The following is a 21377-nucleotide window of genomic DNA, read 5'->3' as shown; positions in this document are numbered from 1 at the left end:
TCTACAGGTCTCAACATACATGCCATCTGCTCAGGGAAGACTGTATTCTTCCTTAATAATACTTGTCTAAATGGTAGTTAGCTAATAATTTTTTTAATTATTTGTCTAATGTCTATACTCTCACAGACTTTGACCTACACACAGATGGGGAGTACAATAAATACTTGCTAACGTAATAACAGGGAATCAGTAAAAAGACCAGTATGGGTAGGAAAGTTTGACAGGTAAGTTTTAAGTAGTGTTCTTTAAATGGGAAATTATGTATGCAAGAGAAGGACTCCTCCTACCTGCCTCTTCATGGGGCCAGTCAGGTCCTCCTGGCTTTCTTGTAACCAGTCACCCTTCCAAGCCAACCTCTTCTGGTTTTGAGAGGCAAGGAGGATTTTTTTCTTTTTCCTTTTTAACAATTTTACTAATGTAATTTACATGCCATAAAACTCACCCATTTAAAATACACAATCTCATGGTTTTTAGTATATATTCAGAGTTGTACAACCATCATCACCATAATCTAATTTTACAACATTTTCATCATCCCCCAAAGCAATCTTGTACCCACTAGCAGTCACTCCCCGTCATTCCAACAACTACTGGCTTAGAGAGTTTTTTAAAAAAATATTTTATTTATTTATCTTTAGAGGGGAAGGGAAGGAGAGAGGGAGGAAAAGATCAATGCATGGTTGCCTCTTGCGTGACCCAGGCATGTGCCCTGACTGGGAATCAAACCACATCTGTTTGGTTCACAGGCCCGAGCTCAATCCACTGAGCTACACCAGCCAGGGCTAGAGTTTTTAACTCTGTATCCAAACAAGAGGAGAAAATCTTTAGCATTCAATTATCTGACATGATCTCTTCATCATATAGATGAAAAAAGTGGTGCCAGAGAAGGGCACATCACAGTCCCCAACCCCTGCACCCCAACAATGGCAGTGCTCTGACTTCCCTGCCATACAGTACAACTACGTGCCCAAACTGTCTACCCACTGGACTTTCCGCCACCCCAGGACAGAGGACACCTTCTGTTCATTTGTCTCCCCTCCCTGCCTGGAAGTACCATTACAGCAGTGATGCTTAAAGTGCGCTCCATGAACTTCGTTACCAGTTCTCAATGCGTTAAGAACACTATGTGAGGACTTCCGCCAAGATGGAGGCATAGGTGGAAACACTGTGCCTTCTCCCACAACCAAGTTTGAATATAACAAAGGTTTGGAGAACAAAGACACAGCCAAAGAACAGAAAATTGAATTATATGGAAATCCGACAACAACGAACTGTTCCACCTGGATGGTAAGAGGGGCGGAGCCAGCAGCGGAGCAGGGTCGGGCAGGAAGGATTCCCCGACCTGGGCGCGCAGGTGGCCCGGACCCAGTCAGGGTGTGGGGCAGACTGACCGTGGTCACACATTTGCGCACAGTGAGATGGACCACGCAGGCCCCGGAGGGCGAGCCCAGTGGTGGAGGGCTGACAGCAGCGGCACACTCGCGTGCAGTGGGATGAAACGCGAGGGCCCGGGTGACCGTGGCAGCTGCCGCACCTGTGGCGGCGGCGGGAGGCGGCAGACGGGACGCCATTGCTCTTCTTTGACCCCGCCCCCACATACAGCGTCACAACCCAGCAACTGAGTTGCCCTGCTCTGGTGAACACCTAGGGCTCCGATCCTGCTATATAACAGGCACAAACAGCCCAAAAGATGGCGCAAGAAGAACTCAAAGTCCCAGAGCCAAGAACTCTAAGTGACCAAGAGATTGCCAGCCTCTCAGATGCACAGTTCAAGACACTATTTATCAGGATGCTCACAGAACTGATTATAGTCACAAATTAGAGGAACATATGAAGGCTAAACTAATTGAAATGAAGGGAGATGCACAGGAAACCAATAGTGATGGAAAGGAAACTGGGACTCAAATCAATGGAATGGACCAGAAGGAAGAAGAAAACATCCAACCAGAAAGGAATGAAGAAATGAGAATTCAAAAAAATGAGGAGAGGCTTAGGAACCTCCAGGACATCTTTAAACGTTCCAACATCTGGATTGTAGGGGTACCAGAAGGGGGAAAGAAACAGCCACGAGTGGAAAACTTATTTGAACAAATAATAAAGGAGAACTTCCCCAGTCTGGCAAAGGAAATAGACTTCCAGGAAATCCAGGAAGCTCAGAGAGTCCCAAAGAAGTTGGACCCAAGAAGGAACACACCAAGGCACATCATAATTACATTAGCCAAGATTAAAATGAAGGAGAGAATCCTAGAAGCAGCAAGAGATAAGGGGACAGTCACCTACAAAGGAGTACCCATCAGACTGTCAGCGGATTTCTCAAAAGAGACCTTACAGGCAAGAAGGGGCTGGAAAGAAGTATTCCAAGTCATGAAATCCAAAGACCTACAGCCAAGATTGCTTTATCCAGCAAAACTTTCATTTAGAATGGAAGGACAGATAAAGTGCTTCTCAGATAAGGTCAAGTTCAAGGAGTTCATCATCACCAAGCCCTTATTATATGAAATGCTAAAGGGACTTATATAAGAAAAAGAAGATGAAAAATATGAACAGTGAAAGGACAGCAAACTCACAGTTATTAACAACCACACCTAAAACAAAAGCAAACCAAGAGGACAGCTAGATCAGGAGTGGAACCATAGAAATGAAGAACACATGGAGGGTTAGCAACAGGGGAGTGGGAGGAGGAGAAGGGGGGAGAAGGTACAGAAAATAGCATAGACAGTAGGTAGAAAATAGATAGGGGGGAGGGCAAGAGTAGTGGGGGAAATATAGAATCTAAAGAACTTGAGACACATGGTTATAAACTACGGGGGGGGGGGAGAATAGTGGGGGAGGGAGTGTGCGGGTGGAGGGGAATGAAGGGGGGGAATAGAACAACTGTAATAGTATAATCAATACAATATATATTTAAAAAAGAACACTAAGTGAGAGTAAGAAGGGTCTAGAAGCTTTTATAGTGACTTAGAGTAATTTTATATCTGTTGAACCTAAAGATATATTTGGGCCTGTATTTTATATAATATATACTTTGTATAATTTTATATATACAAAATTATATTTTGTATAGTATATACTTTTTAAAGTATAATTTTTCTAATAATTTGTATTGGATTTTATAAAATTATTGGTTCATGACAGATTGCAAATTCAAACAACAGCAGCAAAAAGATACAGGTCTTTTATGGACTGTTTGAGAAGCACTGCCTTAAAGCAATCCATTCATTCCCCACTCTCCTCTGCGTCCCCCTTTCCCCGTTTCATTGAATCTCTTGTGCTGGTTCCTCTACTCATTCTCACATCTGAGGTGTAGGTTCTCTCACTGTGTGCTCGGGCTGCTTGAGCTCTATACCTTCCTACACACAGCTCACAGACTCTGCCAGCTTCCACCACCCCAAGAGACTGATAACTCTCACATTTTCATGTCCAACTTAGAGCTCCTTCTCTCCTGAGCTTCAGACCCATTTATTTAACTGCCTGCTACACATCTTTCTATATGAGTGTCCAACAGGTTGCTGGGTTGGTCAACAGCTATTTACTAATCACCTACTATATGCCAGCTGTGAATTTTGTTCTAGGAGCTATAAATACAGCAGTAAAATAAAGACATAAGGTCTCTGTAATCACAAGGTAGTGGGGGAGATGATAAACATGTAAACAAATAAACATGATCATTTTAGGGACTAATCAGTACCATGAAGAAGATAAATAGGGTATTATGATATAAACTGACTGGCGGAGCTACTTTTACGAGGGTGGTCAGGGAAGGCCTTTCCGAGGAGGAGACGTTCGAGTTTAGGCCCACATTCCCATGGATAGAGTGCTCCCATCAACAGGAGAAGTAGGTACAGGGGCCCTATGATGGGCAGGAGCTCAGTGTGTCTGAGGGACCAGAGCAGGCCAGTGGTACTGGAGAACAGAGAACAAGGGGAGAGTGGCTAGAGGGGAGGCTGCAGAGGCTGCAGAGTCTAGATTACAGAGGGACTGGTAGGCCCTGGTGAGGAGTCTGGGTTTCATTTTAGTTCCGGTGGGAAGCCAGGAGAAGGTTTGAAGTAGGAGCGTGATAAGATTTATGTTTTAAAAAGATCCCCCTGGCAGTTATTTGGAGGGTGGATTTAAGCAGACAAGAGTGGAAATGATGAGACTAGTCAGGAGGCTGTGGTGATCATCCAGGAGAACTGGCTTATCACCCTGAAGTGGACAAGAGTTAGGGCAATGGAGATGCCATGAAGGACATGGGTTCAGCACGCACCCTGTTATTTATCTAAAATATTTTGTTTATTTTTAGAGAGATGGGTAGGGAGGGAGAAAGACATGGAGAGAAACATCAGTTGATTGCCTCTCGCACACCCCCAATCAGGGACCTGGCTCACAACTCTGACTGGGAATCGAACAGGTGACCTTTTGGAGCACAGGTGGGCACTCAATCCACTGAGCCACACCAGCCAGGGCCAGTGTGCATTTTAGAAGTACAACAGACAAGACCTACTGAAGGACTTCATTGGCAGTGTAAGGGAAAAAGAAAATTCAAGGATGACTCAAGCTCCAAGGACTGAAAAACTGGGTAAATGACAGTATCATTTATTGATACAGAGAGGACTTGGGAGATGCCAATTTCGGGGCGGGGGGGGACCGGAAGCATATTTTGGCCATGTTTACAATGAGAATGAGGAAAGAACAGGAGCTGGGGAAATAGACTAAGTAAATAATAATCACTCTTTTCGAGGACTTCTGCAATAAAGAGATGGAGAAATGAGGTAGCAGCTTGAAGTAGAAATGGGTTCAAAGGCAGTTTTTAGTTTGCTTTGTTGTTTAAGGTGGGTGATATTGAAGCATGTTTTTATGCGGACAGGAATGAGCCAGCAAAGATGGGAGAAGAGAGACGGGGGCTGCTAACTAGAGGAGCAAATGAGAAATAGGAAAGAGGAGCTCAAGCCCAAATGCAGGGCTGATCTTAGGAACTTTTTTCTACTATGGAGGAAGGAAGTTGGGATACAGGAGATGCTGCAGGAGGCTGGTGGATGTGAGAGTGGGGAGATGAGGTAGCTCCTTTCCGACGGCAATCTATTTTCTCTATGAGGTATGAGGGAATATCACTAGCTTAGGAGTTGGGGAGGGAGAATGCTGGAGACTTGAGGAGAGAGAAGACAGATGTTAACAAAACTGTCTTGGTCCAAAATAACACCGTGATTTTACTCACAAAGTATAGTGCTATGGTTGGCACTGCTGAGATTCATGGACATAAATGCAAAGCGAGTCCAGTTAGTACGGTTGTGTGATTTCCTCCTCCGCAATATTCAGCTTTTCAGATACGGACATGAAGTAAAAGAGAAACTGCATTTAACTAGCATTAGCATTTCATCAGGTGAGTAGAGAGGAGGGAGAAGCAAGGGAGTAGTTAGAATGCTGGACCACGGAATCCAGGCCACGGAGGGAGAAAAGGAGGGAAGGAAAGAATGTCCAAAACAGAACTGGTCATTCCCCTGTACCTCTGTTCCACCCACACCTCCTTTTAACATTCCTCACCTCGGTACGGGTCCATACCACTTACTCAGCCATCCAATCCAGAACCTGGACCTCGTCTTGACTACTACTCCTCTTTCACCACCTGACCCTAGTGATGCTTCGCTTAAATCTCTCCGAGACCATTCTTCTTCTCTCCTTTCCCACTGTCTTATTTTAGGCCTCACCTAGACAATCATAATAGCTTCAAATGAAATATTTCTCCTTTCTCCAATCACACCCCTTCTAATCCATTTTTTTCTATTTTCTTTCAAATACAACCGATATACAGAAAAGTACAAAATATGCATAAAGGGACAGCTCAATGAATTTTGGCAGGTGGACACACCTGCACATCCAGCACCTAGATAAAGAAACAGAACACTAGGCATCCCAGAAACGCTCTGAGTCACTTACGACCTGCCCCCTTGAAGGTAACCACTACTGTGACTACTTCAACCTCGGGTTTGTTTTGTGTATTTTGAACTTCACGTGTAAGTGCAGTCATACTTCCATGTCTGGCTTGTATCCAGAATATCAGGTTTGTGAGATTCATCATGTTGTATAGGGCAAGAGCTCATTTGTTTGCTCATTCACTCATTCCACTATGTGAACATTTCATAATTGATTATCTATTCAATTACTGATAAACAATTTTGAAATGTATAAGCCTTCCCTCCCCTAAATCTTAATGGTTCCCACTGGAGGATAACGTCCAGTTTCCTGAGCAGAGCTCATGTTACAGACCTTCATCATTGCCTACTGCTTTCCATTCTTGCCTTCTGACCCTTCTACCTAAACCTCAGAGACCAGCTCTCCTGAATCAAGTGTGCGGCTTCATACTCCACGCCTCGGAACGGGCTGGGCCCCTGCCCTTCTCCCTCCCCTGCCTGGTGAACTCCCACTCATTCTTTAAGACCCAGTGCAAAGATCATCTTTTACACCACGCTTTCCCTGCCCTCCCCAGAGATTTAAAAGGGGTATCTTTGTGATCCCTCAGCACCTTCTATGTATCTCCCTTAACACACCAGGTAGCAATTCTTTGTTAAAATGTCTGATTTCCTCACTGAACTATGAGTTCCTTAAGGGCAAAGACCATGTCTGGATTATTTGTTATTTCCTTGGTGCCTAGGGTGGCTACTATAACTTCTCTATTTTACTGATGAAGAGAAAGAATTTGCCTAAAGGACAAAGATTTGTTGGTGACAGGGTCAAAACTTCTGATTTGGGGCTCAGTGTTCTTTCCTCTTCTCTGCACTGCTTGCTGGCGGGAATCAGAGGATGAAGTTTCCACCAAGGACAGCTGGAAGCAAAGCTGATTCCTTCAACATCTGGCATTACAGCCAGATGGACAGACGGTGAAGTGGAACAAGAAATGGAACCCTAAGTTTCAAGCCCAGACAACAAACTAGCAGGCTGTTAAAGAAGCAGGTCAGCACTGGAATGGCTCTTTGCCTCAGGCGGGCATGGTGGGGAATTTAAAGACTCATTTGATGGTGGCTGGTTAACACTGAAAATTGAGCCATGTGCAAGGAAGCGGGGCAAGGAAGAGCCATCCATGAAAAGTAGGCAGGGAAGAGGATGAGGGAAGCCCTAGGGAAATGCTATTAAGTTTCATAAATCTCAAGCGTTTCTGAGGTGATGAGCACTGGTGGCTGAAAAGGCGCGTCACTGTGACTATAATGAGAAGGAAGAGATCAGCAAAGAGGTGAAGCTCTTAAAAAACGGGATACACTGACAAGAAGAGCAAGTGGGCTGAGAAGCAAAGATACTACCTCTGCAGCGACATGCAAATCTCCAGTGGCTACGGAGATGTACAGTGGATCCAAACATGAACTAAACTGTATGCAGGGCACTGCGGCAAAGGAGGCAGAGACAAAAAGACAGTCCTGGACCCAATTTCCCTCAGTCTAGTATGGGGGACTAGACCCAGTTCCAGGGAACAGGGAAGACTTCAGAAGGAGGCTGGCATTAGAACTGGGGACTGACTGGCAGAAAGAATCCCACCAGGTTTGGAAACAAAGTCTTAAAGGGAAGTGAGCGAGGAAAGGCACTGAAGTGGGGACACGAGTTGACATTAGCGTGGCAGGGGTTGGGGCAGCACTGGGGAAACAGTCAGTTGAGGGTCAGACTAGGACAACTCTGAAAACAGGTTAAATAGCTAGGATGAGTAGGATTCTTTTTTATTTATCTATTTCTTAACAAATGAGCACTGAATGTTTTTGAAGTTAATAACAGGTATCATATATAAAGTGCCTACTCTGTAGAACCCGTACGTGTCCTAATCCTGACAAAACCTTAGAAGGTAGGTGGTATCACTCCATTTCCAGGTGAGGAAAGACAACCTTGGAGCGGTCCCTGCTTGCCAAGGGCCACAGCTACGAAGTGGGCAGGGCTGGTATTCAGATCCTGACTCCACAGTTCATGCTCCTTCCTTGCAGCCTTTCTCAACTGGGATTTGTCCTTTGAACCACATATGGGAAATTATTTGAGTAATGTAGTACCACCTCAGACACCTGGGAGAAAAGCTAATTCCTTGTGTGTGATGGAGGCCTTACAGCATTAGGACTCAATTCTTTGGGGAACCCTGGTCAGAAAGGCTGTCATGACTAGAGATATGTTTTAAGAAATGGATCTGGCAGTGAGGCCCCACCCACCTTAACAGCCCTGGAACTATCGGGGTAAGTCAGTTCTAGGGGTAAGTCAGTTCTAGGGGGTGGGATTAAGGCTTCCCATCTTCACAACCATCCTGCTTCTTCCTCTCTCCACCCCGCCAACATTTTCTTGTACTTAGCAGTGCAATTGCTAAAGAAGAGGCTTCCTGCTCTAAACCAGCAACACAGGTTTTCAGAGATGAAAAACACAGGGGCCTGTGCACCCACTTTTCTGTGGAGATCAGAGGTAGAAAATTAGTGAATTCAGAGCCTTTCCATAAAAACTGTCTGGCAAACGCCCGTTACACTTCCTGATAAAACTAGGTATCCTCTCCTCTGGGAAGCTTCCTTGTGACTGACTCCCCTCTCTGTTCACCAGGCAGAAGCAGGTAGGTCGTCCTCCACACCCCAGAGCCCCATGTCCAGCCCCCTGCCGGAGTATCCAGTGGCCACTGCTTGTTTCTGTACCTGGGTCCTCCGACAGTCTCCGAGACTCTCCCGGTCACAGACAGTATGCTTGATCCAACCTAGGATGTTCTGAGGTCCATGGTCTCAGAGATACGAATGGCTTAGGGAGAGTCACATTATGGAACTGAGATTTAAACCCATGCTGGTGTTCTTTTCACTGTCTCAGGAGCCCCCCGAAGATGTGGTAAGCACCCAGCACAACACTTGTAAGAGTTCAGAGACGCTGCTTTCAAAGTGGACCAGACCACCAGAAGAGGCTGCCTAAGAAAGGGAGGCCTAAAGAGTCAGAGGATCTAGATGAGAACAGAGGGCACATGATGGTGTTTAGGTGGAGGTGACGGGGTGCAGAAACAAAATTATGAAGCCTTTAGTTAAAATTACAGGTTTCATGAAGGGAAAACAGGATCATAGTTGTCAGGTGAGAGTTTGATTTCTTTATACAACCATGGAGCATGGGACAGGGGCTTGTACAGATGTTATCACTAACCCTCATGCTATCCCTATCATACTTCTCGGGTATTATTTATGGAAAAGAAAACTGAGGCTTAGAGAGTTAGGGTAACATGTCCAAGGCAATACCACTAGTAGGGTGGGGAGCTGGGATTCTGAAGGTGTCCCCTTTAATACTCTACACTGCCTCCTAAGGGGTCAGAGGACTCCCACATTATCACACTGATACTGCTGCCTGACTTCCACCAGCCCTCACACGGGGACTGCTAGTCAGAGTGGGGCCAAGAACAGCCGCCCTCTCCAGCTCTAACCATCTAGGATCTGAGGATGCTAAGTCCCTGTGGACTAAGCAATTTCAAGGACAAGGACTCTGGGTAGACTTTGTAAACACAGGCTGGCCCCTTGATGTCACAGAGAGCACTTTCCTCTCATTTGCCGAAGCAAAGCCAGTGGCAAATAGAGGCTAAGAAAGCTGGATAGTAAGGAAGGCAGACCCTCCTGCCTTCCCTGAAACCCTTGGATAAGGTCAACTGAGGTCAAAAGACATTGGAAATGTTACTGACAACAGCCCCCAGGACAAGGGTGCAGGATCCTGCCTCTCGGTTGGCTGGTCACACACACAGGCTGACCAAGAAAGGTCAAGGGGGGAGGGAGGTCAGAAGTTGGCTGGCCTGCAGGCCCTGAGTGACGGCCACTTGTTCAGATCAGGAAGGGAGAAATAAGTGGGTTAATGGTTTTGGCCCTTGAGGCTGGGAGGCTAGGGCAGGGGGTGTAAATGGATGCTGGGTAAAAAGGCAGGTGGGCAAACTGTAAAAGTGGGGGTTTTGGGCATCTGTTCCAAGTCAACAGGCAGGAACCATGCTCCTGAAACAGTTCAAAGGGCCAGCCTTGGCCTGGGGGGGGAGGGGGGCGGGGGAGGGTGAGGGTGGACATTTCATAAAAGGCCTGTGCCTCTTCATTTCAAAGGTGTTCGATCTGGAAGGCTGGAGAGAGGGTCTCTTTTTAGAGTGAATTCCCTGTTTGGGGGCTGAGGGGAAGTGGGGAATGTAAACCACTGGACAATGGCTTGGGGGTATTGATTGATTTTAAGGCATGGCAGAGAGAAGCCTCATGGTGAATGCTCCAATTCCTAGGTACAAAATGTCTCGCTGGAGAACTTTCCAAAGGACAAAGTGAGTAGCATCTTGCTCAGAGACGTTTTTTAAGTCTCTGCTTCTGAGAGCAGTAAGTTCTTGCTCCAAAAGCGCCAGTCATCCCAGGCACTGTTACCACAACGTAGGTACCCAGACCAAAGCACGCTCTGGAGCAGATCCCTGTGGGCTTGGGGTATGGGCCAGGCCTGGAACTTAAGCAAGTGTGGCTGGGTTTGGGGGGTCAATGCAAAATCCCTCCAACCCAATCACATGACAAGGGCATGATCTTGGGGTGTAGGGCCAGGGAGGCAAGGGCTCTGGGATGAAAAGTGCTGTCTTTGAAGACTGGATTTTGAAAACATGATTAGGCTAAAGAGGAGAGTTGGTGGAAGTTACAGAGAAGAAAACGACAGCTCATTAAAAAAAGCCATTTCAAGCAGTCAAAGAAGAAATGGACTCAATGGACACCTAAAATGGAACGGACTCCCAGGGAGTCCCTGACAAAGTCCAAGGAAACGCCAGCCAGCTGTTGGAAAGGTTTGTGCCAGGACAGTGGGTAGCCTCAATGACCTCTGAGGACCTCTGGGGACCCCTGCAGCTCTCAGGTTACATGAAGAGTGACTCTTGACAAGTAGGGCCCGGGAGGGTGTCCAACCCCAAAAGAGGGTCTCTAGCCCTTCAATAAGTAGCACTGAGGGCATAAAAAAGGGCCTGGGCACCACACATGCCACAAAGAGGCCTCCCTTATCCCCAAGAGAGAACAGAGTGGGATAAAGGCAGCAGGAAGAAAAGTGACTGCTTGGGGGGTACCAGGCAGGGTGGAGGGTGACTCTGCACCAGACTTGGACAGGACCTGATCAGCTGGAACCAGGAACTGCACATACTGACCCTCCATTAAACTGATACTCTCCAAAAGGGGAGTATTCAGTCATTCAGTAAATAGTTACTAAGTGCTGACTGTGTGCTGGGTACTATGCTAGGTGCTTGGAATAATTTTCCCGACTTCGGGGAGCTCAGATTCAAGTTAGGGAAAATGCTACACTGACCACAAAAACAATTTCAGACCACGACAAGTGTGACTTTAGGCTGGGGTAGTGGTGAGATCAAGGAGGATGTCTTTGAGACCTGGGTTAATAGGGATTTTAAGGGCCTCCCCTTGTTCCACTAGCCCTGCTCTAGGGTCAAAGTGGAGAGAGAGGACACTTTTGGGGAATGCAACAAACAAAACTCTGAGAGCAGGTGCAGACACACAGGATGGCGTGATACGTAATACACAGGTAGGCAAAGGAACGTGTTCCAGCCATATAAGGGCAAATCCCAGGTGCACACTGCCACTGTCATTAAGTATAGCCACTCTCAAAGCATTTCCAGCTCTGGGGGAGCGTGGCCTTTCCAGAGTGGAGAGGTTGTTAAGTCTCTCTCCCTGCCACTCCCTGCCCCATTCACCCATACTCTCACCTCCATCAATTAGCTCCTTGACGGTGTGGTAGTCGTCAGCAAGGACAGCATAATGCAGGGCTGTGCAGCCCTTGAAGCTGGCTCGGTTGTTCAGCCGGTTGTTGAAGTCATCTTCTCGGGTGACCAGGACTGGGGAGACAGTAACACAAACCCTTTTATTAGTAACAAGTACCCTGATCCACCAATCTCACCTTCTTTCACTTGGCATTTTAATTAACTCACTCATCTACCTACTTACATAACATATAATGTCATCCACTATGTGCCTGGCGATCTGTGCCGGGCAAGACAAGATAAACCAGAGCCAAGTTAGTTCCACAAATATTTACTGACATCTATTACATATTAGGATTCATATGGGGACACAGAAGCGAATCAGATGTGGTCTCTGACCTAATTTGAAGGAGGCAGACAACAAATACATATCTATAGTTTTATCTGAGATATATACTATGTTAGAAGTATAACGGGATGATATAAAAAGCCAGAGAGGAGCTGAACTCAATTTGGGCATGAAGAGAAGACCCCAGAAGCCCAGAGTCTTGAAGGGTGAAGAGCAGCCATCCAGGTGAGAGAGACAGAGGCTGTTATTGGCAGAACAGTAACACATCCCTCTGCTCTGAAGATGTTAACAGTCTAGCGAGTATTCAATACTACTTGGTAAAGAACTTTTTAATTTATAAAAGCCATTAAAATTTTGAAACTACAGAAAAATACAAAGAAGAAATCAATATTTCAGCAACATGAGAAACTGCACTTAATATGTTGGTATATATCCTCATATATATGCACACATATCCTACAAAAATTCACTATATTGCAATTTTGTAACATGCTTTTTTAAACCCTTAAAAATACACTGTGAACATGTTAAAGCAAAGACAAACAGCATTTCACATGGTCAAAGAACCAAAACCCCCAGGCTCACTGGAGCGCCAGTGCTCGTGGTTCTCCCTCTCCCACGTCACATAAAAACCTAAAACCAGTTCTATCGCTTTTATAGGAACTTATGGGTTGGGTGACCACACATCCGGGATGAACCTGGTTGATGCCTGTTGTCCTGGACAGTCCCAGTCTGGACAATAAACTGGAAGGTGACCCCACCTCTGGGGTCCTCCCTTGGAAACTGAAACTCACATAACAGTTATGCTGCTCAGGTGATGGGGTTTCTTTCTGCCTCAATTATCCGAGTAACTGTTATGTTTCCCGCTGAACTGAGTTCACTGTGGGTGGAACTCGTGTCCCATCTGCTTGAGTCCCCTTTTTCCACAGCCCACAGCACGGGGCCTGCAAGGGGTAGGCTCCTCTCGCCACTGGGTAAGGGTGTGCATTTCACTCAAGAGGTAACCTTGCCTAGGTAGTCAAACACACCAGACAATTCCTAAGCCGCTCTTTTCCAAGTTACATGGTCTTGGAACAGTGCTCATGCATTTTCCCCTTCGGCAAAACTAGAATTCCTATTTAAAGTTCAAAATGCCAGAAGACTGGCATGCCTCCTAATACTAATAGACCTCATTTGCTGACCCTTTTCTACTCTGTGCCTGGCCTGGTCACTCCACAATCAATTTATGTAATGCTCATAGCTACCTTGTAATAATAGGGATTATCACTCTTACTTCACAGACGAGGAAACTGAAGCACAAAGGTCACCCAGCTAAAACAGGGGTGGGCAAAAGTAGGTTTACAATTATAATACAAATAAACAATATAATATTTAATAAATAATATTACACAAATAAACACTGTGTTTTGCTTACTTATAACTGTAAACCTACTCCCCCCCTCCCTGCACGTGGTTGAGTAAGGATTAGAACCCAGGTCTAATCTGAGTCCTTAATCTTTCTTTCTATCATATCATGCTGTTACCCTCATTTTGCAAATAAGCAAATTGGATCCCAGAGAAAGGGGCTCAGAGCTTAGATGTCTGGTCCCAGCATTGGCTCTTAGTCTCCTTTTTTTTTGCCTACTCAAGGTGAAGGTGCAGCCATACTTTCCTTAATAGGGAATGGCCTGAGGCTTGTAGCTAGCACCCAGATAAACTAGTTTAGGTGGAAGCATTTCAAATATTTGGCCAAAATAATGTTGGTGGAGTACAATTCTGCACCAGAGGCTCTCCAGATTGATAACCTCCTCCTCTCCATACCCGAAGTATTACCTGACCTTTCCTGGAGTAGGGAGAACAGGAAAAAGGCCCCTGAGTAGCTAACATACAAGTAACAAGTGCAAAGTTATCTGCACTTTCCCCATAAGAGAGCCTTTAAGGCCCAATTCAGAGATAACTCTTAGTCTCAAACAGTCTTATCAAATCACTGTAAGTGATCTTGTTTCCAGCCTACTGCAGATTAGGAGAAGAAAACAAGAAGGCTGGGGAAAAGGCTTCATAATCAAGCAGATTGATTACAATCAAGTGCCAGCTAGGCAGGGAGGGAAAAGAACAGCACAATAAAGAGCTAAAAAGGAACTCACAGAATACAGTACCTCAAAAGCCCCTAAGGGCACCACTGAATGGCCACATAGGACATTAACTACCGGATATAATGATGAATTTGAGGAAAAGTGATAGTTGGCTCAAGAAAGCAGTAAGGGTATAATCCATTTTACAAAGAAAAATCATTCATTCAATAAACAACATTTAATGAGAACCAGTGCTTGGTGGTAGTTGCTGGAGATATACTAGTGAGTAAGAGAGTCTAATGAAGAATCAGACCACTGAATAAATTACAGTATGTTTCAGAAGTGCAGTTATAGAGTCATATATAGGGTGCTTACCATAAAAAGCAGGTGAAGTCAAGAAGCACAGCTGGGGCCATTCAGTTCAGAGACAAATGTCACCAGAGTACCAACATCATAGATGAGTTATTAAGAAATCACAGGAGGGCCTCTGCTCACCTCTGAGGTCTCCTCTCTTATCAGCTCCTTTCGAATGCTCTCTTTTGCCTCTGAACTGCAAATACTAGTCCACTGCCTGGAGTATCTCCCCCTCTCCCATGTCTTCAGTTGGCTAATTCCAATTTATTTTTAGGCCTCTGATTAGAAATCACTTCCACTGATTCTTCCCAAGTCTGAGGTAGTTACTGCTCCTCAGAGCAACCCAGCACCTTAGGCATCTCCTGATTACAGCATTTATTACATCTTATTGCAATCACCTGTTTACTTGACTATGCTCTCCACTTGGCAAAAAGCTCAATGAGGACAGGAAGTGTGACTATCTTTTCCACAGTTGTATCCCAGTGTCTAGCCATGAATATGTACTTGACAAATATTTGTTGAACTAACAAGTGAATAGATAATTCATAAAAAGGCTTCTGATATTACCTTGTTTTTGGAATAATAACAATAATAATAATAATGTCAGCCAACGGTTACCATATTTAATGGAGACAGTGGAGTGTGGCTGTTAAATAAGTGAGCTCTGGGGCTGGAGCAGCCGTGTTTGGATCTCAGTTCTGAATTTACTGACTGTGTAACCTTAGGTATCTTAGCTACTCTCTCTGTGCCAAGTTTGTTTGTTTGTTTGTTCGTTCATTCGTTCATTCCTCCCTCCCTCCCTCCCTTTCTTTTTTAAAAATTTTATTTATTTTTAGAGGGGGGAGCGAGAAAGAGAGGGAGAGAAACACCAATGTGTGGTTGCCTCTCATAAGCCCCTCACTGGGGACCTGGCCCACAACCCAGGCATGTGCCCTGACTGGGAATCATAGTGGTGAACTTTTTTTGGTCTGCAGGACGATACCCAACCCACTGAGCCACACCAGTCAGGGCTGTGCCAAGTTTCTTTATCTGTAAATGGAGATGCTAACTGCTCTCTCAGGGGTATGGCAAGGATTAAATAAGACACTATGGGTAAAGGGGCTTGGAACAGTGCCTGGTGTACAGTACCTCTCAATAAAGGTCAGCTATTAACCTTTCAGTCTAGTGCTTCCACACGTATTCCCTCTGTGAAAGAGGTCCATTTGGGGAATCCTGTATACACGTTTCCCCTCAGACAAGCAGTTAATTCATTGTTACTCACCGGTCCTTATTCAACAGCCTCTTTCCACCTGACCCTTATTAAATCCTGCAGTACTGGTGTCCCACAGAACACTCTTTGAACTGAGTAGTGCATTACTATCTGTAAAATCTCTTCACTTATTTCGGAATGATCCTGTGAGGTGTAAGTTTACTCTCTCCACTTTACAGATCAGGAAACTGAAGTTCCGAATGAAGCCACAATCAGCTGGCGGTTGAGCTCCGCCCATTTCGTGCTCTTATCAATAACCTCTCTCCCCCCCAGTGTTAGAAGCTCTGTCCCAGATCATCTTGCTGAAGTCCCTGGCTCATTAGATTTCATACTCTTTTCTATTCAAAAAGAGTGGAGAAAGGTGGAAAAGTGTGGGGAGAGGAAGAGCGTGCACCCTCATACACTTACCCCCCTCACTGAAGAAAACTATGCAAATCCACAGGAGCTAAAGTGACTCATCCAAGACTGGCTCGCCAGCTGGCCACCACGGTGGTCTTTTGTGGCCCTGTGTTTACAGCTGGTCCTCAGCCAGTGAACCGTCCCCTTCCCAACAAAGACATCTACCAGCCTGTCCCCAGCGCTGGGTGAGGCAGCTCTGGCTCTTGCTTCCCCTGCAGGCCGGCCACTCCTGCATCTTCAGTGGAGGCTGCACCCTCCTGCACAGGAAGATGACAAAGCACCATTCTGCCATCTTTCTGCCCTCACCTCTGATTTCTGATGTTGCGAAGTCTGTGCCTGGGTGTCATGGCAAGTTTGTGCCTTATGCACACTCTGCAGGACAGCAGTGCCAAGGAGTCAGCGATGGAGAAAGTAGTCCCCGAGGCCCGCCATGTAGCCCTGGCCACTCCCGAGCACTGCTAAAACTGCAAAACAACAGAACAAAAACCCCCCAAACCGACCCCCACCCCAGCAAAATCACCGCCTCCCACAATAAGAAAGTGATTTAAGGTAAAGGGGTCATGCAGTCCTGACTCTGAGGACTACCACTTACTAATAAGCTCTTCTATCTGTAAAACGGGTGCGATAAACAATAATCTGGGGAATCGCAAATATTTAAATACTGAGAATCAAATCTGATAATACGTTTTTTTTTTAAACATTACCACAAACATTTACTAACGCTCTTTCTCCTTTGGGTTCGACCCCAGGGACACAGAGATGAATCCGACATGGCTCCTGTCCTCACAACCTGCTTAAAGGTGTATGCGGCTAAATGGGTGGTCTCCAGACAATAATAAAAGGTTTATCACTGCTGCCCTGTGCAGAGGAAAGCAACCCTCAGTACAAGTCTCATTCCTGCCGGCTCAGCTCCTACCCACCACTCCCAGGAGCCATGCAGCCTAACGTGATGGAGGGTCTGGCAGTGCCCTGCCCTTCAAGACAGGAGTATGTCTTCATGAGAGGGAACCTCTATGACTAATGTGGCAAACTCGAGGATAACCTCTTATGTTTGTGCAGATGTAATGGTTTAGTGAACGCAACGCAATCATTCCCTTAACCTCATGACAACCTAGGGCAGGCAGGTCAACTACTGTACTATTCTCTCTACCAAAGAAGAGATATAGGTAAAAAAGTCAGGTGGCCTGCCCAACCCACACCTATAGTCGGTGGTGAACTAGCAGCAGACCTTTAGCCTGCCTAGCTCCACTCTCCATACTGCATAGTTTCTGTCAATGTCCACAAGGTCAAGCCTCACATAACCCAGGGTCAGCTAACCTGGATGGAAGCTCAGGGACCAAGCTAAATTTTTATCAGGAGTCTCCGGGAAAAAGGCTCTGAGCTCTCAGCTTCCTCCCTCCCAAGTTGTTTTGTATCTATGACCACATTAAATCCTCACTATAAGCTGAGAGACAGCATCGAAGGCTTCTCCCTCAACCTCTGAGGGCACTGGCTGTCTGCTCTGCCTGTTGTATTTGTCTTCAGCCAGAGGAGGGGGCAAGAAGGAGACTTCCTGTGCTGGGCCACCATGAGACTGTCCCTGGAGAGGGCAAAGCCCTTCATATTCTTCCATAGCCTAGACAGCTCACCTTCCTTTCTAAATCCTACCTGTTCTTTAAAGCCCAGTTAGAGGCCTCCTCTTCCAGGAAGTCTTCTCCCCCAAGCTCTGCCCTGGATATGCCATGTCAATTATGTGTACCCATCTACCAGTTATTTATTGCCTTAAAACACCTCTTATAATACTTTTGTGTGTTAAAATTTTCCCTTCTGTTCTGACTCCTCAGTTAGAACAGAACTCCCATAGGCTCCTCATGGATGACAGTAACTAGTCACATTTTCTGTATGTACTTCATACAGCATCACTTCAGTTTTTCATGCAGCTTGAAACTTCATCCATCCACCTGCCCACAAGCACACCATCCCTGAGCACCTCAGTGCAGAATGTGCTGTGAGAGGCATGTATGCACAGGGTATGACGGCAGCAAAGATGGGGCACAGGTCAGGTGGGTCAGGGAGGAATCTCCCAGGAGAACTGTCCTAAGGATGAGGGGGAGTTTGTCAGGGAGAGGGGAAGAAGGGCAATCCAGGACAGGAAGTGGAATTTGCAAAGGCCAGAGGGTAAAGCCTGCATTACTTTTCCATTCAGGAAAGCAGGAGTCCTTTGGTGAGTCTAGAATGCTGAGTGAAAGTGGGTAGAGCTGTGGGCAGAGATGAAGTTGCCCAGGTAGGCAGAGGTCTGACCTTGAGAGGGGTTGGGACTCTAACCTGAAAGCTATGGGTGTTTAATTGTTTTGGTTAACAAATTATGCAGCATGGGGAACAGTAAAAACAATAAGCTAGGAGACAAAGAGAACTGGGTTTAAAAATGGCTTTTACTAACTTGATATGTGTATCAATCCCTCTGTGCCCAGAATTCCCTATTTTTAAAATGGAGGAGTTGGGGTTTTTTTGGACATTAGTGGTTCTCAAACTTTTGTGGGAACAGAATCACCTGAACAATTTATAAAAGAACACTGATTTTTGGGCTGCCACTTCAGCAATCTAGACTCAGCAGGCAGTGCCTGGGAGTGCACGTTTTACAAAGTCCATTGTGTTGTTCCTTCAAGAAGACCGAGAAGCACTGGACTGGATGATCTCTGAGGGTCTTTCCCACTCTAATGGTCTGCAAAAAAACGCAAAAATGATGCAAGGCTAGCCAAACCCACCCTGCCTACATCTGCCTGGTCCTGCTCCAAGAAGGCAAAGGATGTCTGGGCACCAGAACATTCTGTCCAAGCCCCAAGTTTAGAAAGTTAGAGCCAAGCTCCCAGAACACCAAGCCTTGCAATGAGACCCCAATATCTCACTTGTATCTCCTCTTCCTCCAAAACTCGCAGTTGGAATTAGGTCCTTGTACACAATACACTCTAGACTGTTTCCTCGTCTATCCACCATTTTATTAAGTACTTTGCATGGGCTCTGCCCTCAAATGCATGCAAATAACATCAAATGACCTTTCTTTTATAAAGAATCTCTGAAATAAAAAAATTCATAATTTTGAGCTAGAGACCTGGATTCTAATCCTGATGACTCTGGAAAATTATTCCATGCTTTGGAGCCTCAAATTTCTTATTGGTAAAATTGGGACATTAATATCTATTAAATGGGTTGCCATGAAAATTGGAAATGATGGAGTGTAGTGAGAGGAACAGGGAATAACTGGCACCGAGGAAATGGCAATTTTCAAACTGACATGTCTTCTCCCGTCCTGGGACCCATCACATCCATAATCTTCTGTTTGACTTTAAGAGGCCTCTTCTACCTGGTCTCTGTTAACTTCTCAAAATAGACTCGCAATTCCTCCCCTTTTGCTGGCTGAGGCCCCCCAAAAAGGACCTGGCAAACCTATAACAAATCCTCAGTGGGCAGCACCGTGTACTAGAAAGAGCAGACAGGTGAGAGCCAGTCAGACTGGGAAGCAAAACTCACTAACTGTGTAACTCTGATCAAAATCCTTAACATCCCTGCCCTGGCTGGTGTAGCTCAGTGGATTGAGCATGGGCCTGCGAACCACACGATCGCGGTTCGATTCCCAGTCAGGGCACATGCCTGGGTTGCAGGCCAGTTCCCGGTTCCTGGCAGGGGACGCACCAGAGGCAATCATACACTGATATTTCTCTCTCCTTCCCTTTCCCTCTAAGATAAATAAATAAAATCTTCTAAAAAAAGCATTTATAAAAAAATCCTTAACATCCCTGAGAATTTGTTTCCTCACCAGTAAAATAAACTTTATCTACCCAATAAGATTCAATGACAAACCCAGTTAAAAAATACACACAGGATCTAGCGTAGATATTTTTCCAAAGAAGATACACAAATGGCCAAAAAAAATAAAAAGAAGCTCAGTATCATTAGCCAACAGGGAAATGCAAATCGAAACCAAGACATACCACTTCATATCCAGTAGGGGCGGTAAAGTGAAAAAGACAGGCAGTAACAAGTACTGGTAAGGGTATGGAGAAACTGGATCCCTCACACATGGCTGGCAGGAATGTAAAATGGTGCAACTACTTTGGGAAACAGTCTGGCAGCTCCTCAAAAGGTTAGACACAGACAGACTATACAACCCAGCAGTTCTACTCCTAGGTATAAACCCCCAAACTAAAAACAGTATGTCCTCACAAAAACTTGTACACATTCACAGCAGCATTATTCATAATTGCCAAAGTAGAAACAACTGAAATGTCCCTCAACTGATGGATGGATAAATAAAATGTGACATATCCATGAATGGAATATTATTTGACTTTGAAAAAGGAACAAAGTACTGACACATGCTACAACACTGATGGACCTTGAACACATGTTCAGTGAAAGAAACCAGGCACAAAGAACACATGTTGTATGGCTCCATTTACAGGAAATGTCCAGAATGGGCATATCTATAGAGACAGAAAGCGGATCAGTTAGTGGCTGTCTAGGGCTAGGGGGAGTTGAGGTAAAATGAGGAATGATTGATAATAGGTATGGGGTTTCTTTATAGGGTAATAAAAAATGTTCTAAAACTAATTGTGGTAACAGCTGCACAACTCTTGTGAATATACTACAAACCACTGAATTATACACTTTAAATGACTGCATTGTAGAGCATGCAAATTAAATTTCAACAAAGCTGTTATAAGAAAAAATGTATGTAAGGATCTGAGAACACTGCTTGGCATGTAGTAAGAACTTAATAAATGGTAATAAACTTATTATTACACCCTGCCCTCTTCCTGATGCTACTCTAACCCCGATGGGAACCACCGCTAACACTAACACTGTAGAGTACGCCAGGCTCATCGCAGGGAGCTCACTGCACACTCAGTGGAGGGTCACGGGTGAGTCCTGAAGGCTAGTTAGTATCTCAGCACTAAGAGTCTTCTTCCAGTACTCAGATATTTAAATATGTGGAGTAATAAGAAAATAATGGCCTACATTTATTGAATGCCTATTACGTGCCAGGTATTATGCTAGGAACTTCACAACTACTGATATTTTCCTCATAAGAACCATACTAGGCTGTTGCTATTACTCCTGTTAATGAAGAAACCAGGACTTAGGCTACGTAGCTTGTTTCATGTCACATCAGTAGTGACAGAGCTTATCTGTTCAACTCCAAGGCTTGTACTGGTTTCTCTATATGGCTTCATTATTCTTTCCTTTTATTTATCTATGTTTTACCCATCCTCTACAATTCAAGCATCCTGATTTTTACTGATTTCCCTTTCCTCTACACATTCCAGTAATATCGAGTCAAAGTAT

The 21377-nt window shown here is 45.2% G+C and overlaps 1 protein-coding gene across 1 annotated transcript in view; it reads right to left on the bottom strand.

Annotated features, from left to right (window-relative positions):
• The window catches only part of CLPB (ClpB family mitochondrial disaggregase), a 147308-nt gene that overhangs the window by 59127 nt on the left and 66804 nt on the right, over positions 1 to 21377 (bottom strand). The window contains exon 5 of the mRNA XM_037068592.1: positions 11660 to 11788. Within this exon, the coding sequence (XP_036924487.1) occupies positions 11660 to 11788 (129 nt within the window). The remainder of the gene's footprint in view (positions 1 to 11659; positions 11789 to 21377) is intronic.

Source organism: Sturnira hondurensis, unplaced genomic scaffold (assembly GCF_014824575.4).
Source record: "Sturnira hondurensis isolate 20B ecotype Veracruz unplaced genomic scaffold, ASM1482457v3 Scaffold0017746, whole genome shotgun sequence".
NCBI lineage: Eukaryota > Metazoa > Chordata > Mammalia > Chiroptera > Phyllostomidae > Sturnira > Sturnira hondurensis.
Note: the sequence above shows the minus strand (reverse complement) of the source record. Positions and strands in the feature narration are given on the sequence as shown.